The 23,699-nt window shown below is 36.9% G+C and overlaps 1 protein-coding gene and 1 pseudogene across 1 annotated transcript; both read right to left on the reverse strand.

The window, feature by feature from the left end:
* Positions 1 to 11,737: 11,737 nt before the first annotated feature.
* Positions 11,738 to 12,883, reverse strand: LOC114543848 (the record flags this gene model as incomplete). The annotated part of the gene is made up of 2 exons (XM_028562673.1): positions 12,526 to 12,883; positions 11,738 to 12,329 (listed from the first exon to the last, which is right to left on the reverse strand). Coding segments are annotated over exons 1-2 (624 nt in total), but the record flags the coding sequence as incomplete, so codon positions are not given.
* Positions 12,884 to 13,194: 311 nt separating this feature from the next.
* Positions 13,195 to 16,616, reverse strand: LOC114543847 (annotated as a pseudogene).
* Between the last annotated feature and the right edge of the window lie 7,083 nt (positions 16,617 to 23,699).

Below are 23,699 nucleotides of genomic sequence, written 5' to 3' on the forward strand. Positions count from 1 at the left end.
TGGTACTACTAAGGGGTATTGTACCCTCAGGTCATAAGCTTTAGGAACATGACTTTCCTGTAGTAGATGTTTCAATTTATTATCTGGGCTTTCCTTTATGTTTTGGAATAGTCTGTTGGTGAGCGCTTCATGATAATCGTCAATGGTTTGAATATTGGCTAACTCCAGGGCGGTAGAGTACGAAACACCCGGAAAGATAAACCTCAACGCTCTCTTCTGGATGCGCTCCAGTTCTTCTCTCAGATATATAGGGAGAGCGTGATGGAAGACGGGACAGGCATAATCTAATGTTGAACGTATACATGCACAATAGTATTGTACTATATCGGCAGTGTCTACTCCGGATCGTTTAAGTTGAATCAAGAAATAAAATTTTTGGAAAGCACTCTTCACTAAATATTCGACATGGTTATTCCACGTGAGGCGCGAGTTGAGCATTAATCCCAAAGTTTTACACTTGTTACTTTTCTGATTGGTTGACCGTTAATCAATACCGGTGGACAAATTTCTTCTTTATTTTGTCTGCTGTAGCTGATAACAAGTTCTTTTGTTTCTCTCACAATTTAACTGGAAAAGATTATTTTTCGACCATTCGTTAACTTCATTAACAGCCAGCTGGGCACAACTCTGATCTCCTTTCTGTATAGTTTCCGAAACAGTTGAATCGTCAACGTACTTCCATAGATCGAAAGGATAGGCGGTAGAAAGATCGTTTATTTAATTAGGAATAGCCAAGGGCCCAACTTTGTTCCTTGGGGGACCCCTGACCTCACTAGGCCCCAATCTGAGAAACAGTCACATCCTATCTTCACCCTCGGTGATCTGCGGTGATGAAGCTTATTATCCAATTTAAAATACTGTTCGGGATATTTAATTGTTTTAGTTTGGTTATAAGCAAGGAATGATCGATAAGATCGAAGGCTTTACGAAAGTCAAAAAACATCGCTCGAACAGTGGCACCAGTACCATCGGTGTCATTCAGCCATTTATGGAGCATGCTAATTAGAGCTATAGTTGTGGACGAGCCAGGTATAGTTCCATATTGGTTTGGGTCGAGAGATCTGATTACAGATGGTTTAATGTAATCAGTCACAACAAATCTGCAGCTATCTTAGATATTGACGCGGTGAGAGAGATGGGTCGGAGCTCTTTTTGAGGGTCGCTAACCTTCTTAACTTTAGGAATAGGAATTACATCTGCGAGTTTCCAGTTGCTTGGGATTTTTTGCTCTTTAAATGAAGCATTCAGAATTAAGTGACAGGTTCGGCTAAAATCTCAGCATATTTTTTAATAACCAATTTGGGATGCCATCAGGACCACAAGATTTATGTTTGTTTAAACGAGTCAGAGACTTATAAACTCGATAAACAGGGAGTTCTAGGATGTCTGGATCGTTTTCCAAAGATACGCGTTCAGTAGTAGGGTCAAGTAAATGGAAAGCTTGGAGGGGTTCCAAGAAGCAGCATTTAATTTGTTCGAATGCATGTCCCTACTTGGCATATCTTGTAATTCAGAATTCCGTGTAGTTTATTTAGAAGGTTACCTGGGTCTATTTTTTCGCTCCACTCAGCCTATTGATCTCCTTCTACCACTGTTTGGGTTACAAAGATCGAAATTTCAGAAATTTTGATGAAAATTAAGTCAGCCGCGCAACTGCGTAAACGTGGGCTTTTTTCCGTTTAACTCGCAGCTTGAGTAACTTTTTTCACAACAATGAGTTTAATCATGAGCAATGACTCTGCATTAAACTCAATTGTTGTGAAAAAAGTTACTCAAGCTGCGAGTTAAACGGAAAAAAGCCCACGTTTACGCGGTTGCGCGGCTGACTTAATTTTCATCAAAATTTCTGAAATTTCGATTCTTTGTAATCCCAAACAGTGTAGAAGGAGATCAATAGGCTGAGTGGAGCGAAAAAAATAGACCCAGGTAACCTTCTAAATAAACTACACGGAATTTCTGAATTACAAGATATGCCAAGTAGGGACATGCATTGCGAACAAATTAAATGCTGCTTTCTTGGAACCCCTCCAAGCTTTCCATTTACTTGACCCTACTACTGAACGCGTATCTTTGGAAAACGATCCAGACATCCTAGAACTCCCTGTTTATGGAGTTTATAAGTCTCTGACTCGTTTAAACAAACATAAATCTTGTGGTCCTGATGGCATCCCAAATTGGTTATTAAAAGAATATGCTGAGATTTTAGCCGAACCTGTCACTTAAATTCTGAATGCTTCATTTAAAGAGCAAAAAATCCCAAGCAACTGGAAACTCGCAGATGTAATTCCTATTCCTAAAGTTAAGAAGGTTAGCGACCCTCAAAAAGAGCTCCGACCCATCTCTCTCACCGCGTCAATATCTAAGATAGCTGCAGATTTTGTTGTGACTGATTACATTAAACCATCTGTAATCAGATCTCTCGACCCAAACCAATATGGAACTATACCTGGCTCGTCCACAACTATAGCTCTAATTAGCATGCTCCATAAATGGCTGAATGACACCGATGGTACTGGTGCCACTGTTCGAGCGATGTTTTTTGACTTTCGTAAAGCCTTCGATCTTATCGATCATTCCTTGCTTATAACCAAACTAAAACAATTAAATATCCCGAACAGTATTTTAAATTGGATATAAGCTTCATCACCGGCAGATCACCGAGGGTGAAGATAGGATGTGACTTTCTCAGATTGGGGCCTAGTGAGGTCAGGGGTCCCCCAAGGAACAAAGTTGGGCCCTTGGCTATTCCTAATTATAATAAACGATCTTTCTACCGCCTATCCTTTCGATCTATGGAAGTACGTTGACGATTCAACTGTTTCGGAAACTATACAGAAAGGAGATCAGAGTTGTTCCCAGCTGGCTGTTAATGAAGTTAACGAATGGTCGAAAAATAATCTTTTCCAGTTAAATTGTGAGAAAACAAAAGAACTTGTTATCAGCTACAGCAGACAAAATAAAGAAGAAATTTGTCCACCGGTATTGATTAACGGTCAACCAATCAGAAAAGTAACAAGTGTAAAACTTTTGGGATTAATGCTCAACTCGCGCCTCACGTGGAATAACCATGTCGAATATTTAGTGAAGAGTGCTTTCCAAAAATTTTATTTCTTGATTCAACTTAAACGATCCGGAGTAGACACTGCCGATATAGTACAATACTATTGTGCATGTATACGTTCAACATTAGATTATGCCTGTCCCGTCTTCCATCACGCTCTCCCTATATATCTGAGAGAAGAACTGGAGCGCATCCAGAAGAGAGCGTTGAGGTTTATCTTTCCGGGTGTTTCGTACTCTACCGCCCTGGAGTTAGCCAATATTCAAACCATTGACGATTATCATGAAGCGCTCACCAACAGACTATTCCAAAACATAAAGGAAAGCCCAGATAATAAATTGAAACATCTACTACAGGAAAGTCATGTTCCTAAAGCTTATGACCTGAGGGTACAATACCCCTTAGTAGTACCAACAACTACTACTAAACGTTTCTCCAACTCATTCATAATTGCTGGTAGTAAAGCATATATAACCAGTTGTATAAGAAATGTCCATCTTAGGCTAATGAAACCTTAAACGTCCTATATAAGGAATTTTGAATATAATTATAGTAGAATTTTTAAAATTGTAGCGTAACCAAGAATCTTATACATGTAACTAATGATAGCAGTACTTTTTATACCAGAGTAATTATCCTATATAAGGACTTTTGTTAACATAATTATAGTAGAACCTTAAATACAGTAGTGTAATTAAGAATCTTGTACATAAAATAATACAGAACTTTTTATTCTAGAGTAATCATCCTATATAAGGTTTTTTGGATATATAATTACAGTAGTTTTTTTAATATAGTAGTGTAATCAAGAATCTTTGTATATATACTAATAGTAGCAGCTTTACTATACTAGTGTAACCAACCCTTGTAATAAGTCACGCAATTCAGTTTTGCTGCCATGTGATCTTAATTTTAATCAATCAATCAATCAATCAAATACCCAAACGTTCAGCCCTTGAATTCAAATTGGATTTTAAACTTCTCATTCATGTTTGCACAAGCCATTCAAAATGATGCTTCCACAAACCGCTCTTCCATTTTTCGAGGTTAATTTTTCTGTTTGTTTTTAGTGTTAGAATGACCTGAAGATGCCAAAGTACCCATACTAGCACAAATCTATGAGATATTTTGATAAATTTATAGTTTTCTAAACATTTCAAAATTGTCTACTTTTTTTTTATACACCCTGTATATCATATGACAAACACGCGATTTGCGCACCGCAATATAAGTTGATGTTAGCATAAATAGAGACATATTTTCTTCATACGAAGCATTCGATTAATGCGTGACCGTCAAAGTCAGTAAAACGATCAATATGTTCATGGGTTACAGACTTAGTGATGCTGCATACTGTGCTTCAACAGAAACTTCATCAATACGATTCTAAAATTACTCTCCACAACCTGTATCGCTACCTTTGGACTTTAGGTCCAAGGATGAAGTCATTATTTTGTATAATTTGTGCGCTATACAGCCTGTATTTGCCTGTACAGAAGTGCTAAAATTTGACAGATTGCGCAAAGGTCACGCCATAATCAGATATTATTGCGGATGCTCACTGACACAATGAGCCTGCACAAGTGGGAGGAAATTGCGAAAACTGACCATCTGCTATTTATACTAGTATTTGACGCGTACGATATGCTGCGCTGTCCTTCTGAAATCATTGGAGCTTTGTCGAAGATTGTAATAAATACGAAGGATGAAAGCCCTTACTGTTCATTTTGTCAGGCATGACTGCAATTGTTTGTGGGTTTTTTGAGACATCCTATATACAACTTTACATTTTCGTTTTACAGCTCAACTTAAGATCATGGGGAAGATAATGTATATCGTAAGCTTCGTTATGTTTGCAGCTGATCTGGGCACAGATATTTACGTGGCTGTTAAACATTACGAGAATGGTGATCAAGGGTGGTTTGCTTGGACACTAGTTTTTACTGTCATTCCTCTTGTCATTAGCGTTATGGCGCCTTGCTATGCAAAAAAACTATACGAAGTTCGTGATTTTAGAGATACTCTCGTTATAGCACGTTATATGGAGGCAATGTATGAGTCCGCTCCACAATGGTGTCTTCAGGTTTACATCATGTTACTTAAATGGGAATTCCCATGGTATGCCATACTGTCCACCGTGTTTTCCCTTCTTGGCTTGACTTGGAGTACTATCTGCCTGGAAAGAAAAATACTAGAAGACGAGTATGATAACTGGCTATTCTTGGCTGTATCTTTCTTGCACGAGCTGTCTGGTTTCATTTCTCGATTCGTCGTAATTGCTGTCTTTGCGTACGCATTTACGCCGCTGTTTTTGGCAATTGCCTTTGCCGTTCATTTTATTGCCCTCGCGGTGACTCTAAATTATATCGAAAGACGTTACTTTGGCTCCATAGAAGATTTTAATTATATTTTAAAAAATGCGTTTAAGTGTGGGTTGTTTGGGATCTTATTCTTCATCCCTTTCGCATATGCTTTTATCCCGTTTTTGTTATATCCGTCCAAGGCACTATTCACCGCACTGTTTAGGAGTAATGAAACCGAATGCAAACACACTATAAATGGACATACATCGTGATTGTCGTAGTGAACATCATTATGCTAATCATGATTGCTTTTGTGGACCCTATCCGGAAAGACACGCATATGGATGCAGTGAGACCAATTTCGACGGAATGCGTAATAGGTGCAACGGCAGCCAACTTGGGTTTGCTTATGTTCAAACTTATGTTCAAATGCTGCATGACCTCTTGCAGCAGTGACGACCCTGAACCAGCCACAAGCGAACCGGCGGTAATCAGTGGCGTAGCCAGCCCCACAATTTAGTCATGCTATGCTAATATTTTGGTGTTCATTGAATGTGAAAACAATGAATTTCTAAAAAAAATGAATGATGATACTAACATAAAATTTGCATAGCATGACTGAATCGTCAAGCTGGCTACGCCACTAGCGGTAATCAGCTCATATGTTCTGACCACTTGTCAGTTTTATTAACCTTTTCCCAAAAGAGATCACAGTGGATTTTTAAATATGTGAGAATAGAAATATATACTATCAAATATCAACTTCTTTGTGACTGAAAAATGAGATGTCAGTCCCTTTTTTACAAATATAGGCTAATAGCCTATACTCTATAATTCATTTTTAGTTGCATGTATTTAGATGTAGATGATGCGTGTAATTTGACGAAAATATTATACATTTTAAATGTACAATATAATATACTCTACAGGGTGTCCCAAAAACCCGAAAACTATTGAAATCACCCATAACAATGTAATTGTTAGAGTTTGAATGCCTAAGCACACTGTTGGGACCCCCAAGTGTATAAATTAATGTTTGCCATAAGCATTTCTATGCATGCATATGACGCAGTATAATTTGCTCGTACGCGAAAATGATATTTATGAACAATATCTAAATGTGCATCTCAATCACCATGACCTTCGACATGTCCCCTTTCTCTAGCAACACAAAGCATTTAGCATTTCACTGAGTTGCATTAAATCCCCACGGGCTAAATTTCGTGCACACGGCATTCCAATTTTAACAATGAGTGATTTCAATAGTTTTCGGTTTTTTTGGGACACCCTGTATAATACATTTTTAGTTGCATGTATTTAGATGTAAATGATTGCGCGTAATGTGACGAAACGTTACTCGATAAAATAAAAATCAAAATCCCTCTTTTGTGAATCATTTGCTGCAGGCATACGTTATGATATAATGTCACCAGACTTGACATGTTTAGTGGGCTTGATTAAAAAAAACACACAAAAAGATTCTTTTCTGCAGCGTTAGCTATATTGGGCTTAAGATTGATGACGGAAAATATGATAATAGCCTTCATGCAGTGGATTAAAAACGCCAAAGATGTACAAAAATAGAAAGGATGATGGTGATGATGATGATGATGATGATGATGATGATGATGATGATGGTTTTGATGATGATGATGATGATGATGATGATGATGATGATGATGATGATGATGATGATGATGATGATGATGATGATGATGATGATGATGATGATGATGATGACGATGACGATGACGATGACGATGACGATGACGATGACGATGACGATGACGATGACGATGAATTACATTTATATAGCGCACTTTTCATATCGTTCAAATGCGCTTTACAGTTTACATCAAATATTACGTAATAACATACTTTATCCTAACCCACCCGCCAACCTTCCCTGTGGGAGGAAACCGGAGTTTCCGGAGAAAACCTGCGACTTTCGGCAGAGCGTTGGCATACTCTTTTCACATGAGAAATTCAAGAGTCCTGATTGAGAATCGAACCCACGACTTAGAGGCGAAAAGCGATCATGCTAACCCCTGCGCGCCACCGAAGCCCCGTGAAGAAGACAGGCACACCTTATGCACAAAGTGAGAAGATTTTTTAGATCCACAAGGTGCAAGGGAAATTGCCTGGCGTAACAATGGCTTAAAGCACCGGGCGCAATCATTGCTTTGACGTAAGCCATATAAAATAAGATTAGAAAAAAAATATGAGATGAATTGGAAGGAGATGATTGAAAACTCTGTAAAGAAAGTAAGGCCTTGCTGTTTGCCTTTTTCCAGTATAACGCGAAGCTTAAACTCCATAATATAATTTTTTGTCAGTATTGCTGATCAATAAGTTTTTATCAACTCTTTTAATTTGTCGTGTAATTTTGCAGTTTGAATTTTCAATGTATTGAGTGCATGTTAGCTAACACAAGCTTTAATATGCGTGGGAGCTGTTTTCAGGCCGGTTACGACAATTTGGATACAAGTAGTGATATATAAGTGAAAGAAGATATTTAAAGTGGAAGTCAAGTCCGTTTAGCGCCAGAGGTTCTGCGCATAGATTTAGCTCATAACAATTGAGGGACCTTTGATGTGAAAATTGCCTAAATTTTGCATGTTTCTTAGTTTTTCTTAACATAAACTCTAGTTCATATTAATTTAGAAGTGTAACGAACTTAAATAGTGTTAGATATTCACAGTAGCGTAGCCAACCTGTCGATTTGTCCCGCTATGCTAATATTTTAACGTTCACTGACTGTGAAAACAATAAATTTCTAAAGAGAAGAATAATTATAATAACTCGAAATTTTCATAGCGGGACAAAATCGTCAGGCTGGTTACGCCACTGGATATTCAGACAGCATATCGTATTTTAAAAAATAGTGAAGTTCAAAATTTAAACAAACAGTTTGTTTACATACGGACTTGATTTCCACATTAACAAATGCAAATTATTCCTCCTCTGCGAGTAATTTTCATCTAATTTTGTCACGAAATTTTGCGGAGCAATTAAAATATCAAAATAGTAAAATTTTGTCCCATTTTCCCCTGTAATTTGATTGGTAGATAGTTACACTGAAAAACTAAATCTGATTGGTTATTGTGGTGCAGAGCTTCAAGCTTATTGGCTTATAAATGATGTGATTGATGCTCAAAAATAGTATGATTTGGGAATTAATTAGACTATATTTAACCAATTATATTGCAAGAAAAACTTTTAAATTTCAAAATGAAAATAATAAAGGATTCACTCATACTATTCATACGTAATTTCATACGTGCACAGATGTGGAGGAGAACTCTCGATATTTTACCACAAAAGCTTGATCGATTTTCAACGAAACTTTGCATACTTATTGTGATGAGTGGCGAAAGTTCAAACGAGTTAGTCGCTCGTTATGCCACCTGGCCTTGAACAATAAATATTCATGATGTAAAGAAACGAGGAGCGACGAGTGTTGCTTAAAACATTCCGGGTGCAAAAATCCAGAAACTCGAATCGATGCAATTTATCAACTTATGTTATAAATTACGAGCATTCAATTCAACACAAATATAATTTGGAAGTTTTATTCCATAAATAGAGCTAAGAGGTTAGGAAGAAACGACGCTGTGTTGTTTATGTATTGATAGATCTCTTACACGAATGTATAATGTGTCGATACCAAGTCGATACTCTGATATTCTGCGGAGAAGAGACAGGTTGTTTTTTACCGAACTCTGTAATACTTTGCAGAGCAACTAAAATTATAATTTAATAATGACCATATCACGTACGGCTAACGTAATTTGAGTACTGTGAGTAATTTCCTGTTTGATCAAAGGTAATGTTTAACCTAGTACTTTATTTTTATTGCCATAAGTCAAAACGTTGGGACAAATGTCTGGTTGCTTAGCATTATCTATCTAACTTTGCACAATTCTTGGATCCCTAGTCTAAATATGCCTTCATGTTAGGACAAACTTTGTGGGTAGGTGCGACTTCCCCCTCTCAGCACCCGGTTAGATACGCCCTTGAGTTTAATGACACTGCATGCTAATTTATATTCGATCACTAGCTAAGGGTGTCGTTTTGTATAGTCATTGTATTAACGTGCCGAAACAAGAAGAAACGAAGCCAAGTGCCATATAACAAATATAATATAAGACTAAAATAACAAAATGGCGCCGCCCTCTTTTTATACCTACCCCAGCATGCATTGCGGTAATCAAAGCAGAGTATGTCGTACACTACAGTCATAACACTGTCTGAGTTATATATTAGACAGATTTAGATAGAGGACGGGAACGTCAAGAGTACGTCAAAATATTGCGTGAGGTCTGGTTCGAGGACGTCGCCGTGTTGTTGACAAAAAGAGATTTAGATTTTTATATAGGACGTCAAGAGTACGTGGAATATTTTTTTGGTTTGGAAAATGCATCTTTATTACCGAACACTTGTGTGAATAAATCTATTTCAAGTAAAGGATGATGAACAAAAGGTTTACCATAACAGAGTTTTTAAAATATATAATGAAAGCTATATATGTATGTTACGAACTATTGCGTATCTACGGATTGTCAATGAAACTGAATATAATATAAAAACTAAACATTTACCAAAAAATATTTATTTTTATTTCCATGTTACCTTTAAGATTGTTCCCAAAGGTGTTTTTAAAATAAAATTTTAGTCGTTAAATAGCGTAATGCTCTCGTGATATTTGCTGTATTTGTTTTTTTATCAACGGTTCATGACAATTTGGACATTAGTTTGGACAAAATGAGTTTGCAATCTGTTCGTGATGCTTTAGTTTTTACGCGAGCTCAACGATATATATCTGATGCTGAATTTGTTTTATTGTACGATTACAACTGGTCAAAACCGCTATTCCCTTATTGGAAATTCGAGTCTTTTAATGTTGATGCTTGGGATGACGAGGAATGCAGGACTGAATTACGGTTTGCCAAGAAAGACCTACCTTTACTGAAGCAGCTGTTGGGAATTCCTGAAAAAATCACATGTCAACAAGGCACAACATGCTCTGGGGAAGAAGGTCTGTTTATTTTGTTGAAACGATTTGCCTATCCATGCAGATACACCGATATGGTAAGCCGGTTTGGGAGGAATCCAACAGAATTGTGTCTGATCTACAACAAAGTGTTAGACTTGGTGTATGAGCAGCATCATCACCGCCTAGAGAGCTGGAATCAGCCTTTTTTGTCTCCAGAAAAGCTTCAAAGTTATGCTGATGCGATTCATAACAAGGGTGCCCCACTTGACAATTGTTTTGGCTTTGTGGATGGGACTGTTCGCCAAATTGCACGACCAAAGTACCATCAACGAACTATGTACAATGGTCACAAAAGGGTGCATGCAATAAAATTTCAAAGTGTAGTTGTGCCAAACGGTCTGATTGCAAACCTTGCTGGACCCTTCGAAGGTAAACGACATGATAGCACTATCTTACATGAATCAGGTCTTTTAACAAGCCTGGAACAGGTTGCCTTCTACAATAACCAACCCCTCTGCATATATGGTGACCCTGCCTACCCCTTGAGAGTCCATCTACAAGCACCATTTAGAGATAGGGAGCTAACACCCGAGATGATTGAATTCAACCGAGAGATGAGTCAGGTGCGAATCTCTGTGGAGTGGATGTTTGGAAACATTACTAAATATTTTAGATTTGTTGACTTCAAAGCACTCATGAAGTTACATTTGAGTCCAGTTGGAAAGATTTACTGTGTTGCTGCATTGTTACAGAATGCTCACACATGTTTGTATGAGAACCTTGTTTCTCATTTTTTTGGTCTTCAACCACCATCAGTTCATGAATATTTCTGGCAATGAGTTGTGACCTAATCTATAGTTTGTTTACATGAGTTATGCCAACTAGCCAATTGCCTATATTTTTATATACTTTTATTACTATATGTATATATATATTTTATATACTTTTATATACTATATATTTTATATACTAGCCAATTGCCTATATTTTTATATGCATTTTGTCAAGAAAAATCAAATAATTTATTTAATATTGTTCAAATTGTTAATACACAATGTAATTGTAAATAAATTTTGTAACATAAAAATTTATAAATATTTTTTATCTTCTTAGGATATAATAAAGTTATAAAATGTCTGTTAATCAATGACACAAAGTACCATGCATGCATGTTCTTAATTTATTTTTTAAGCATGTTTGCCAACATTTGTGTTTGCTGCTGCTGCTGCTGCATTAAAGCCAACATTTGCTGTTGTAAAAAACCAAATTCTTGCTGGTGCTGTTGTTGTTGTTGTTGTTCATTTGTAATTGCTGTTGTAGATGTTGCTCAGATAGCTTCATTTGCATGCTGAACTGTTGCTGACTCTGTTGCACTACCTGCAAAAGTTCCAAATGTTGGTTCATTTGCATCTCCACATGCTCCCGTTTTTCTGCCTGCTTTAACTCTCTCTCTTCTTTTTCCAATTCCACCCTCTGCTGCAACCACTCCATCATGTCTCCAGATCTTCTTCTCCTCTGAGGTGGACCACTCTCACTTGTCATTCCAACCCTTTTCTTTGTTTCCCCCAACCTCTCCATTGCTCGTTCCCTCATCTCCAATGCCTGCTCTCGTTCATTCTCGATCCTCTGACTTCTTGCTGCACACTCTGTTTCCATCTGCCGATCGGTCTCGTCCTCAATATTGATTAGTTCTTCCATCAGTTTTTCATACTCCGTCATTTCTTCACCACCTTCCCCTGTAGCTCGCTCTTCTTTAGCCATTTGGGCGCAATATTTCTTTGCCGCCAAACTGTAGCGCTCTCTGACCCCCCTCAAAGTGACTGCCTGACCCAAAGTACTGACATTATCAGCTACACTTTGCCACCCCAGACCACGTTCTCTTGACCTTTGCTTATGTGTCAGAACACCTAGAGCTGCCACTTCCTTCAAAAGTATTAGGTCTTTGTCTTTTGACCACACCATGCTGGACCTAAAAAATATTTTACACTTTCAACTGAAATTTTCATTTATTACTTAAGCAGTAGTGAGCAAACTATGGGCGATATTGCTGAATAAATAACCAACACTTGGGGCACAGTGGGAGCTAAGTGCATTGGCATATTAAGCTGTATGTATATTGAATAAAATTTATTAAATTGTGCAGAGCTTTGATGTGTGTACAATACCTCTTGTTTGGGCAATCCTTCTTGTCTTCCATAGAGCAAATGGCACTTACTCAAAATAATGCTGAAAAAAAGACAAACGAAATTAGGAAATGTTGTGTCAAGAGTGAACAAATTATACTCTGCCTGTATGAATATACGTGAAAACGTAAACAATCTTTTTGAAAATCATGTTAAATGTTGAACAAAACCATGAAACGTCAACTGTTTTAAAACCACAAAGTCCACAATTCACAAACGATGAACATTATTAGTTATTGATGATTGTAAATGCGTGTATCTTTAAAACCATTCTGATGGATCTATAGTCCTGGGTAAAAAGTGTTTATCTCGATTCTCGATCTACTAAAAACACTGTGAATAAAATTACGCAAAATGTGCATAATTTTGTATGCTAATTAGTACATAATATACAAAATAATGATAAAATAGTTGCTACCGCAAATTATTTTAAAATCATTTGTGTACGTACCTTTTTGATGCAAAAAAACCCCCAAAAAACCCGACGTCCTAAACACAACGTGAAAATTTGATTTTGGCGTCCTGAAACCTGACGAGACGACGTCGTCAACAAAACAACGCCAAATTTTCGCGCCATATTACGCGATCTTACGTACTCTTGACGTTCCCGTCCTCAATCTAAATCTGTTTATTAAAAGCGTCACAGAAATGTTATATGGCAGAATTGTGAGGTAAATACGACCAATGTAGTTTCACAGCCGTGGTTGTTCCCCACCAGTTCGTGATGGTTTTCTTATCTTGAAGATTATTGATATCTGATCTACGATGAAGTTTACCATCTTTGACTTGAAACAATGGTGTGTTGTTTTTCTCACTCCTGTCCACAAATGGTAAGAGATCAGTGACTGCACTTGGATCTATTTTCTCGTCAGGGTTTTTGTACGCTTTGACTACTTGGTCAACAGATGCTTGTGCTGCTTCCACAGCAATTTCGAAATTTTTCTTAAGAAAACATAAACAATATTTTTTGGATGATTTTGTCAATGTAATCCACAAATATATAAATAGATAAAACTAATGTAAATATTTATATATTTGTATTATATAGCAAATGCATGAAATATTGCAAAATGTGATTAGAAATTGTAAAGTGCAATTAAACCTGTAAAATTGACTGTTGGTTCATGTCCCCCGGCCCCCATGGAGTATGGAGTGTGGACAACTAAACTCAGTCATTTGGCAAATAAACAGGTAAAACATTTGTTAGTTATAAAGTGAATACATATTTTGGTTTATCATTTTGCTACTGTAATGAGGTAAAATGCATAAACATGTGTAGAACACTGGTGTCGTTCTGGTGTAGTACATATGTCTTGGAACTCCTGTCGCTTAGGACTGATTTCACAAGACACCTCCCTAGTGTGCACCCCTGCAAGACCTACAAGGAAAATTTGGCGGAGGTGTCCCAGGGTGATGGCAACACCTAGAATTGGCTAACGCCGATCATGTATTAATAAAAATACATTGTCAATTGCCAATTTGAAAAAACTGTTGAATTCATTTTTGTGAACTCAATGAAAATTGCACCTGGTTTTGCCACAGAATTAAATTATAATAGCGCAATGTAGTAAGTTGTCATTATATACAATCAAAAGAGTATTCAGTGGTTTGGCGAGAAGAAATTAATTGAGGAGCCTTGCGGTGTATTTATACTCTATTTTTATCATGTTAAAAGCAATAGGTTTCAAAGCAATTAGCAAAGCACAAAATGAACATTTGAGAGTTTACCTCATCCTTTGTGTTCTTGAGCATTCCATCCCCATAAGCAATCCATTTATCTCCACGTTGGTAACACGAAGACCAAACTTGTTGTCTTCATCATGCATGTATTTACTAAGAAGATCTCCTGTTAAACTTGGTGTAATGTTGATTGGTAAACCCACTCTTGGTGTTCTGAAATGTCGAGTGAAATCTTAGCTAATAAGGCAGCAATTGGTATAAATCATTGCTTGTTATCTGCTATTGTTGCAGTTCTTTCATTTTTCTTTCATTGTTATAACTGTAGTCACCCTTGTTGTATCATTGTTCTAACCCTAGTTATCCTTGTTCTAACTGTAGTTATCCTTGTTCTAATTGTAGTTATCATTGTTCTAATTGTAGTTATCCTTGTTCTAACTGTAGTTATCCTTGTTCTAACTGTAGTTATCCTTGTTCTAATTGTAGTTATCATTGTTCTAATTGTAGTTATCATTGTTCTAACTGTAGTTATCCTTGTTCTAACTCTAGTTATCCTTGTTCTAACTGTAGTTATCCTAGTTCTAACTGTAGTTATCCTAGTTCTAACTGTAGTTATCCTTGTTCTAACCGTAGTTATCATTGTTCTAACTGTAGTTATTCTTGTTCTAACTGTAGTTATCCTTGTTCTAATTGTAGTTATCATTGTTCTAATTGTAGTTATCCTTGTTCTAACTGTAGTTATCCTTGTTCTAACTGTAGTTATCCTTGTTCTAATTGTAGTTATCATTGTTCTAATTGTAGTTATCATTGTTCTAACTGTAGTTATCCTTGTTCTAACTCTAGTTATCCTTGTTCTAACTGTAGTTATCCTAGTTCTAACTGTAGTTATCCTAGTTCTAACTGTAGTTATCCTTGTTCTAACCGTAGTTATCATTGTTCTAACTGTAGTTATTCTTGTTCTAACTGTAGTTATCCTTGTTCTAATTGTAGTTATCATTGTTCTAATTGTAGTTATCATTGTTCTAACTGTAGTTATCCTTGTTCTAACTGTAGTTAACCTTGTTCTAATTGTAGTTATCATTGTTCTAATTGTAGTTATCATTGTTCTAACTGTAGTTATCCTTGTTCTAATTGTAGTTATCATTGTTCTAATTGTAGTTATCATTGTTCTAACTGTAGTTATCCTTGTTCTAACTGTAGTTATCCTAGTTCTAACTGTAGTCATCCTCATTGTTTTCCTGTAGTTATCTTTGTTCTAACTGTAATTATCATTGTTCGTTGTTACCACTGTTGTAATGTCATTTGTCTTTTTCGTGATTACTGGATACTTTAGTCCTATACTGGATAGTTTCTTTAATCCCCGTCAAAATTGTTTAAATTAACGTTTTTTTGTTACCTGATATGTCCACTTGAAAATGAATCGGTAAAGAAGTGAAGGGCAAACGCTTCGATTGAGTACGCCATATCAAGCAACTTTTGTCGGTCTTTTTCACTGCTTTCTCCTAAAGAAAATGTAGTGATTTTCTGACGTCTTGCTATTCCTTCAAGAGTATTTGCACCAATGTGAACGAGATTAAATTAATGCTGATGAGTAAAGTTCCTACCTGCTTCTCTTGCTTTCTGAATAGAGTATTCGTGTCCAGCAAGATAGGCCATCTTAGCATGGGGTTGAAAGTGATCAAAGTTTTTTTCTCCAAGTGAAAGCATTCTCCCAGGAACCACGGGTATTCCACCTGCCCATATTCCGCCTGTTGCCTCGTCCCATTCTTTGTCAGTGTGATGACATTCTGCAGTTTTGCAAAGCGTCTCGTCTTTGATCATTTTTAGTAGTTTGTCCAGTTGCTCCTTGACGTATGAATGTTAGAATATACATGTATCAGTTATCATTGAACTTTTTTTTACAAATAACATAAGAAAACAGGAGTTTAAACTCGTTCGTAGCTACTCATTAACGATATATGCATAGACATATGTGTTAGCCTTTTCACGACATATGACGAATCTTTAAGCAAATTTAAACGAACATAACAGTATAAAATGCATCTTTATGAATTGGTGTACAATCTATGAATAAAAATAGTCGCTGTTATTGAGAAATCTCACGATTTTGAAGTACTCTGCCCTCAAAATGGCCGCATATTTGTCTTTGAGAGATCGTTTGGATCATATATCATAACTGTTACATGATATAGCTACAGTAAACGTCCCTATAGAGTTGGGGAATTTAATTTCTCTTTGTTCTTTCATTTTTCTTTGTCAACGGTATGGAGTGAAATATTAACATCTTAAACCTTATATTTTCCTTTGTATGGAGTTTCTGCGAACGTGGAGTACGCATTCTTGAATCTTTGTGTCACACCTGGATCAGGCTGAGCTGGATTTTGCAAAAGATTTACAATGGGAACATCTGGTATGCCATAATAATCCCCAGCAAGTGAGATGATATCTGCAAATTTCAGAGGTACTCCATTTGGAAGAGTAATTCTTTTCTTTCCTGTGTAAAATTGTGAAAACATTAAATTTACTGAAAGGTCTTGCTCAAATTATGGGCAGCACACTTCTCTAAACATTTTGTCATTCTCCTAACACATTTCAAACAGTTTTTTTGACCCAGTCGTCTTCTCGAACAACACTCCAGCTCTCCTAAAGCTCTAGGGTATTCTGTCTTATCGCACTGTTGCCTTCAGAGAAGATTGTTCAATCAACTACAATCTGCGATTCCTTAAACACCCACATGCACTCTCTACCAACATGACAAAATTCGTGAATGCGATATTATTGTAGACAAAGTATTTTTGTATTTAGTTCGAGTATAGAAAAAAAATGGCTGGTTTTCCGATTGCAAATTTATCTTTTATAATCTTACCAATATCTAGTTGATATCCTATCGTTTCATGTTCACCAGTATTAAAGAAGGAATCGAGAGTAGGAATATTGTTTGCCATTTCTCCCTATATGCCAAATATGTAATAATTATGATTTATATAATACGCGATTCTTCACTCATTTTATATTGCTTAATTATAGGAGTCCTTCGGCGTCAACTACTATAAGTACTGGTGAAAACCAAACCAGAGAAAGGCTGTACGATGAAGAAACGTTTCCATTAATGCTTACAATACGGCCGACGGGGCCAAGGGATGATGACCACAGCGGTGCTCGTGGTCGCACCCGTGGTCTGGGTGATGGTGACGTCGAACGTGTTCGTCCACTAAGGCAAGGCAAAAGGCAACCATCCGATTTGGATCGAGGCATCCCGCGTCGACATAAACTGGCGCTGGTTTTCAGCTTAGCAAGACACCTGATGCAGGGGAGTTGACGGCATTATCGAACCACGGTTGCAGGGCTAGTTGCACGATAAAGAAGATTTTTCAGAGACCGGCGCAGCAATACCGAAATTGGTAACCCTCATATGAAACACTGATCCTTCACCTGAACGTTACCACATCACATTGCTTCCATTAGGCAACTGCACGAGTCTCGCTGGATCGCAATGGAAAGGCAAGATCGCGGTGACGCTATTTGGCAGCGTCATTTTAACACGATTTCCGACAACGTGAGTCTGCTGCGGCATGTATTTAGCTTGCCATGTATAAACCTGCTGAATATGAGGGTAGTATCATTCTGTGGGGGCATTCAAGGACATCGTTCGCCTCACCGGAAGGCCCTGTTGACTCGCTAAAAAACTCTATAGACCGGTGCTGCCAGAGGCGATAACAACGGCTCAGCAGCAAATTTGCTAGCTTAGATTGCGTGTGGAAACCTCATTTCCCCGTCATCAGATCAGAAATGGCGACAAGCTTTCTGGTGTTCAAAGGGATCTGCAGGCTGCAGACTGCAGTTGTGCAAAGGGATCTGCAGGCTGCAGACTGCAAACGTAGGCGTCGAGGCCTGTATCACAAGGCTGCAGACTGCAATCAACACTACGCCATGCGTAGGCGTCGAGGCCTGCATCACAAGGCTGCAGGGTCAAGCCGAACAAGAGGCTCACGCTCCACGTGTTCGACGTTCGCGCAGAAACAAACGGGGACGAGTCTAATAACCAGTCCCAGAGAGCGCATGTCCGCGGGCTGGGGTTACACGCGTAAAAACGCGCAAGTTGTAACAAGTCTGCAGCAGAGTTTATACAAGTCTGTTCACAAGCTTGCAACAAGACTTGTTTGCATTGCATGCTTACTGAAATTTGTTGTAACAAGTTTGGGACAGGCTGTTAATAACCTGTAGCAAGTCCGATGGCATTATCAGACTTGTTACAAGATCGTTCTGACAAGTCTTATCTTGCATGTGCTGTCAAGTTCGTAGCAATGTTGTTGTATGACATCTGATCGCATCATGTTTGTACCAGACTTGTTGGAACAGCCTTGTAGCAAGTTTAATTAAATATACTTTTTTCAGTTCCTTTAGAAATTTTTAGACCGTGATTCATTTACACTATTTTCGATCAAGTGTAAATTCAAATTATTAAAATCACAGCTACCAGAAAATAAAATGAAAAAGCTGTGGACATATTTCAAGCATGCTTTTCTTGCCCGATATCAGTTTATATTTAAAATTTAATGGCACTTGAATACAAGGCGCTAAAGAAAATTAAGGTTTATTGCCTTTCTCGCTCGCTTTCCAGTAAACCTTTGATACAGCGTACAGGGGTGCACCACGGAGACCTTTTGCATGGTACCCCACGGTACTGAAATCACAGTGCATCACGGTAAAATTCCAATGCCTATTTTTATCCCCAATTGTAAGTTATCATTAATGAGTGTAAAAAGATGCTTACTTAATTCCTGTCGTTTTCTATCTGATTTCTCGATAAAATGAAATATGCCGCAATAACGTTTACCATGCAGGTGGACGTGAATAAATAAATATTTGTTCAAATATTGTGGATAAATGCTTGCAAGAATGAGGTAACACCTATCAATTCATATAGAAAAAATAACATGCATTATCGCAAAAATGCCGGTGGAAAATTTTTTTTCTTTCCGGCAATTATGTCATTTGTAGCTAATTACTAGTTATCATTGGCGTCAATCGTGCGTTAATCGATGGGGACCATAGTAATATATTCCGCTATACCTGAAACATTTCTTTTCAAAACAACTTCACATTCAATAGAAATCAACCTGGCATAACAGAATATAATTATGAATATGGTACCCGAAATTAACGTTCGATTCTTGCCAATGCTAGGTTATTATTTTGCGGATTTATGCCGAGGTCTCTGCCATTGTATGACCCTTTCACTTCAGAAATGCACGAAAATAGGGGCTGTTTTGATGGGTTTTCCACTGTTGCGTTTTTGTACGTACGTTTATAAGCTCGTAAAAGTTTAAATGATACTTATGAAAACGATTGAATAGAGGCATAGGGTTGGATTCTTTTGATGATTTCATGTGTTTTTTCTGGCTAAAATTAATTGTACAACAACTTCGAAGGTTTTAAGCTTTTAAGCTTTTACGTGCGTGCATGCAAAAAACTCGACAGTGGAAAGCAGCCCTCAAGGCAATGAATGACGTGGTGGAAATGCAAATCACATGCAACATTTAGATTTTATTAAGTCCCGCGACAACTATAGCAGCTTATATGTTTTGCCGAAAAAAATAAGATTATAGTCAATGTGGTATGACACTAAATATTCCAATATCATCTAACATTAGATATTCCACACAACACCAAAGGGGAGTCATTATACAAGAAATTCACAGCTATCATTCCACCCTGGTCGAGCTACATTTTTAGCTTGCTCGTTAACAATAAGAATATACAGTTAATACAATAATTTTATATCCACTGTTTGAATATATACTCACAGTTTGTATAATAATTTAAAGCCTCGCTTGAAAAGTGTCCTAAAATCTTGCAAAAGTTGATTGAAGATCCAAACATACATCGATCATTGTAAGCAAGATGACCCTTTAACCACTTTATTTGCAAATGAATTCTTGCTGGTATTTATGTGCAATTTTAATTAGCCTACTTACGAATACTCTGATGTAGAAAAGCTCTTATGTGTACATTCGTAATTAATTCACTCCTTAACATCTATCAAAAGAAGAAAAGCGGGCTTTGGAAAAGTTCAATGCCATTCACCTTTTATATCGCACATACTGATTAAGAAAAGCATGCACCAAATGAAATCATAGGCAACCCAGGAAGCATGCGAAGATTATACAATATATATATAGTATATAAACATGCATACATAATTTCGCATGCTTCCTCGGCTGCCATGATGAAATGAGATAATAATACAAATTTAAATTTTCATAGGTCACGCAAGTACTTCTCGTCACAGCACAATACATTATATTGTTTTAAAACTTAATTGGGAAACATTAACAATAACAAGAAAAGGTATTAAGTAATTTAGCTAGTAGCCTTGTAGGGTCACTACGTAAGTATTTAATACTACAAAGCTTTCGGTTCGTTAACCCAGGCCTTCATCAGTGCAATTATCTGAATACACATTTACATCTGAAGTCACTTAAATATCACGTTAGTAATGATTTGCTAGCTGTTTCACTTACCAAATAATTACGAAAAAGAAATAGTTCTAATTAATGCGCGTGTCCTTGACAAGTATTTAGCTAGCAGACATTGAAATGAGCACGCCACGTAGTATTGAGTGGCTTACCCTCTTGGGCGATAGTTTGATGCTTTTAGATTTCAATAGATTCTCCCATTTTACGAGAGATGGTGTACTTCAGTATCATTCGCTAGAATGCTCGCATCTTTCCATTTAATGCGATGATCATAAGTTCACGCATGGTGAGCTACAGCAGACTTATCCAGTTTACCTTTCAGGTAATTGCACTGATACCTTAAGGCCCCGGTAAACGGACCGAAAGCTTTGCAGTATTAAATACTTACGTGGTGTATCTACAAGCTAAATTACTTATCGACTGTCACCATGCAAACATACAAGAATATTACACCTAAAAGGAAAGGGGGACCGGACAGGAAAAGCCTATGCGAGGCCCCACCCCCCCACATTAAACATTACAATTACAATTATTTACATTACATTATATAACTATTGTTGAGGTAATAAAAGCTTGATTTGCGCAATAATGTGTTGAAGTTCATCGGCGAACATGAAACAACTAAAGCTCCATAATTACATTATTGCAGACGCTCAAAATAGAGAGCACATGCAATTAATGTAAATGTTAAAGTAGGAACCAGGTTGAGTAGGTAGCCTTTGTCAAAATAATCGTCACAATATATGTTGAGTGAAACAGCCTTCGTACTTCTTCCTTCTGAAACAGCCCTCCTAGTTTTAGTCCGGCACTTTCATAGCTTATTCATCAACTAGACTGATCTCTCTACACGTCCAGCATAACGCAATCCCGTTGCCTGAACTTCCCTCATTTAGGGAATTCGAGTGGGAATAAGCCCACTAGAAAATTACCTAATGAACTAACTAGCTTACTAACTTAGTGTAATTTAATACTTTACTTTAGCTCGTGCTTCTAAAATGACGGTTCAATGTGGACTCAAACGACAGCTTGTTTGTTCTTAAGATAAATTATATAGGCTTGGGATTTTTATAATAAATGTCAACGTAACAGGTACCGTCGTACCGATGCTACAAAATTTACACGTAAAAACGTCGACAAAATGATTGACATAAAAGACTGATGAAGATTTTTTGCTATTGCCAGTCCTCATCAACAGCCGCAGAGAAATACGTTCATCCGATCACGAACGTTTGACATTTGTTGACATTTGCTTGCAAAACTACTACCTTCCAAAAGTCGTATACTTAAAAAGATGTACCATGCAGATGTGGAATACATTACCGAAAGACTTAACAGGCAATAACACCACATTAAGTCAGTTCAAAAAGGGACTTTTTGATTATAATAAATCGTCGTTAGAAACAGTGTATAAGGTTGATGACCCAAGAACATGAAAATCTATATGTTTGTCTTGTAACAAGTCTCGTAACCTGTCCCGTCGAATATCCTGTTGTTCAGTATTAACAGTGACGTCATATCATATTGCATGAAAAGGGCCGCTGTAATTGGCGAAAGCTATAGCGAGGTCCAGCCATTGTATGTCCCTGTTAATGTATATTTATGAACACTGTAGGTCCCTTGTCTGTTATTTCAAGTATATTATTGGCCAAGTTTAATAAATAAAATAAATAAATAAAAACCAATACGACGTTATTGTCTGTATCAGTTAAAAAATACTCATTAGCACTCACATTCATCGTGTGTGTGACAAAAAGTTTGTTATTGTGATCAATAGTGTGCTTTTTAATGGAAAGATTTTAAGGAAAAACAGTATGAAATCAAGCTGTTATTCGACTGAAATTATCGCAATGGAATTAAACATTAGGATTAGGGGAAGATTAAAATGAATGAGCTTTTAGAATTTTACAAGTCCTGTATAATTCTGAAAGCTCACTCACACTCAAACTCATTGACAGAGTCAAAGGTGTAAGTGTTCAGTTAAGTTTTAATGTTTAATAATTTCGATTAAACGAAAATCATGCAACCCTCGACCATTGACTTGAGTACCCTCGATCCTTGAACAAATTAACCTAAACTCCATACTTTTGAACGCGATTGCATGTGTTTACCTTAAATCCTTATGTTATAACATACCTTATACGCCCCCCTCTCAAATTAGACGTCTAGCTCATCTTGATAAAAGTATGTGGATAAAGGGGAGAAAAAATTAATATACATATATCAGTAAAACCTTAAAATATATAACGAGACATAAGTGTTTACTTAAATTCACTTTTAATGTACTTCAATAGTATTTATAGCGCTTTTCCAAGGATTTCCATTTTGATTTTGACTAAGAAGGATTTCAATGCTGTAAGACTGTAAGAATATACTTGTTCATGTAATTTTAATTCATGTTTCTAGAACATAATTACTGGTTTTAATCATGTTATTGCCTAAATTTAGTACACCTGCTCAATTGCATACTATCCCATTTTAATAGGCCTGGCAAATGATAGTTCAGAAATGGCCCTAAAATTTACCGAATTTTTGGCAATAATTCGGCAATAATGGTTTGGTAAATCCTAATTTAAGACGTATCCTAACCTTAATCTCAAGGATTAAATTCGGTTAATCTACAATGCTGACTTTCTTTTTGCACTTCCCCTGAGTCGCCATTAATCCACATCATGCAATTTCGGGAAATGAAAAAATCCGGAATGGAGAAATTTGCTTTTCGACACGATGGAATGGAAGCACTTTAACATTTACACATGAGTGATTTACATCCCAAATGGCGCCATTTGTGAAATAAATTTGCAGTTAATGTTCAAGTTCATTGCGATCAAAAGCAATAACAAATGAAAGAAATTGCAAAATCTGATGGGAAATTTTAAGCTAATATGGAAAAACGTGAAACGTCTGAAGGTTACTGGTGTAGTTCTGGGGCCGGTTGTATAAAAACGTAGTTAGCGCTAACTGCAGTTAAAAAGTAGTTGAAAAGTACTTGAAAAGTAGTTA

Source organism: Dendronephthya gigantea, unplaced genomic scaffold (assembly GCF_004324835.1).
Source record: "Dendronephthya gigantea isolate DGI-Jeju-01 unplaced genomic scaffold, DenGig_1.0 000569F, whole genome shotgun sequence".
NCBI classification, from domain to species: domain Eukaryota; kingdom Metazoa; phylum Cnidaria; class Anthozoa; order Malacalcyonacea; family Nephtheidae; genus Dendronephthya; species Dendronephthya gigantea.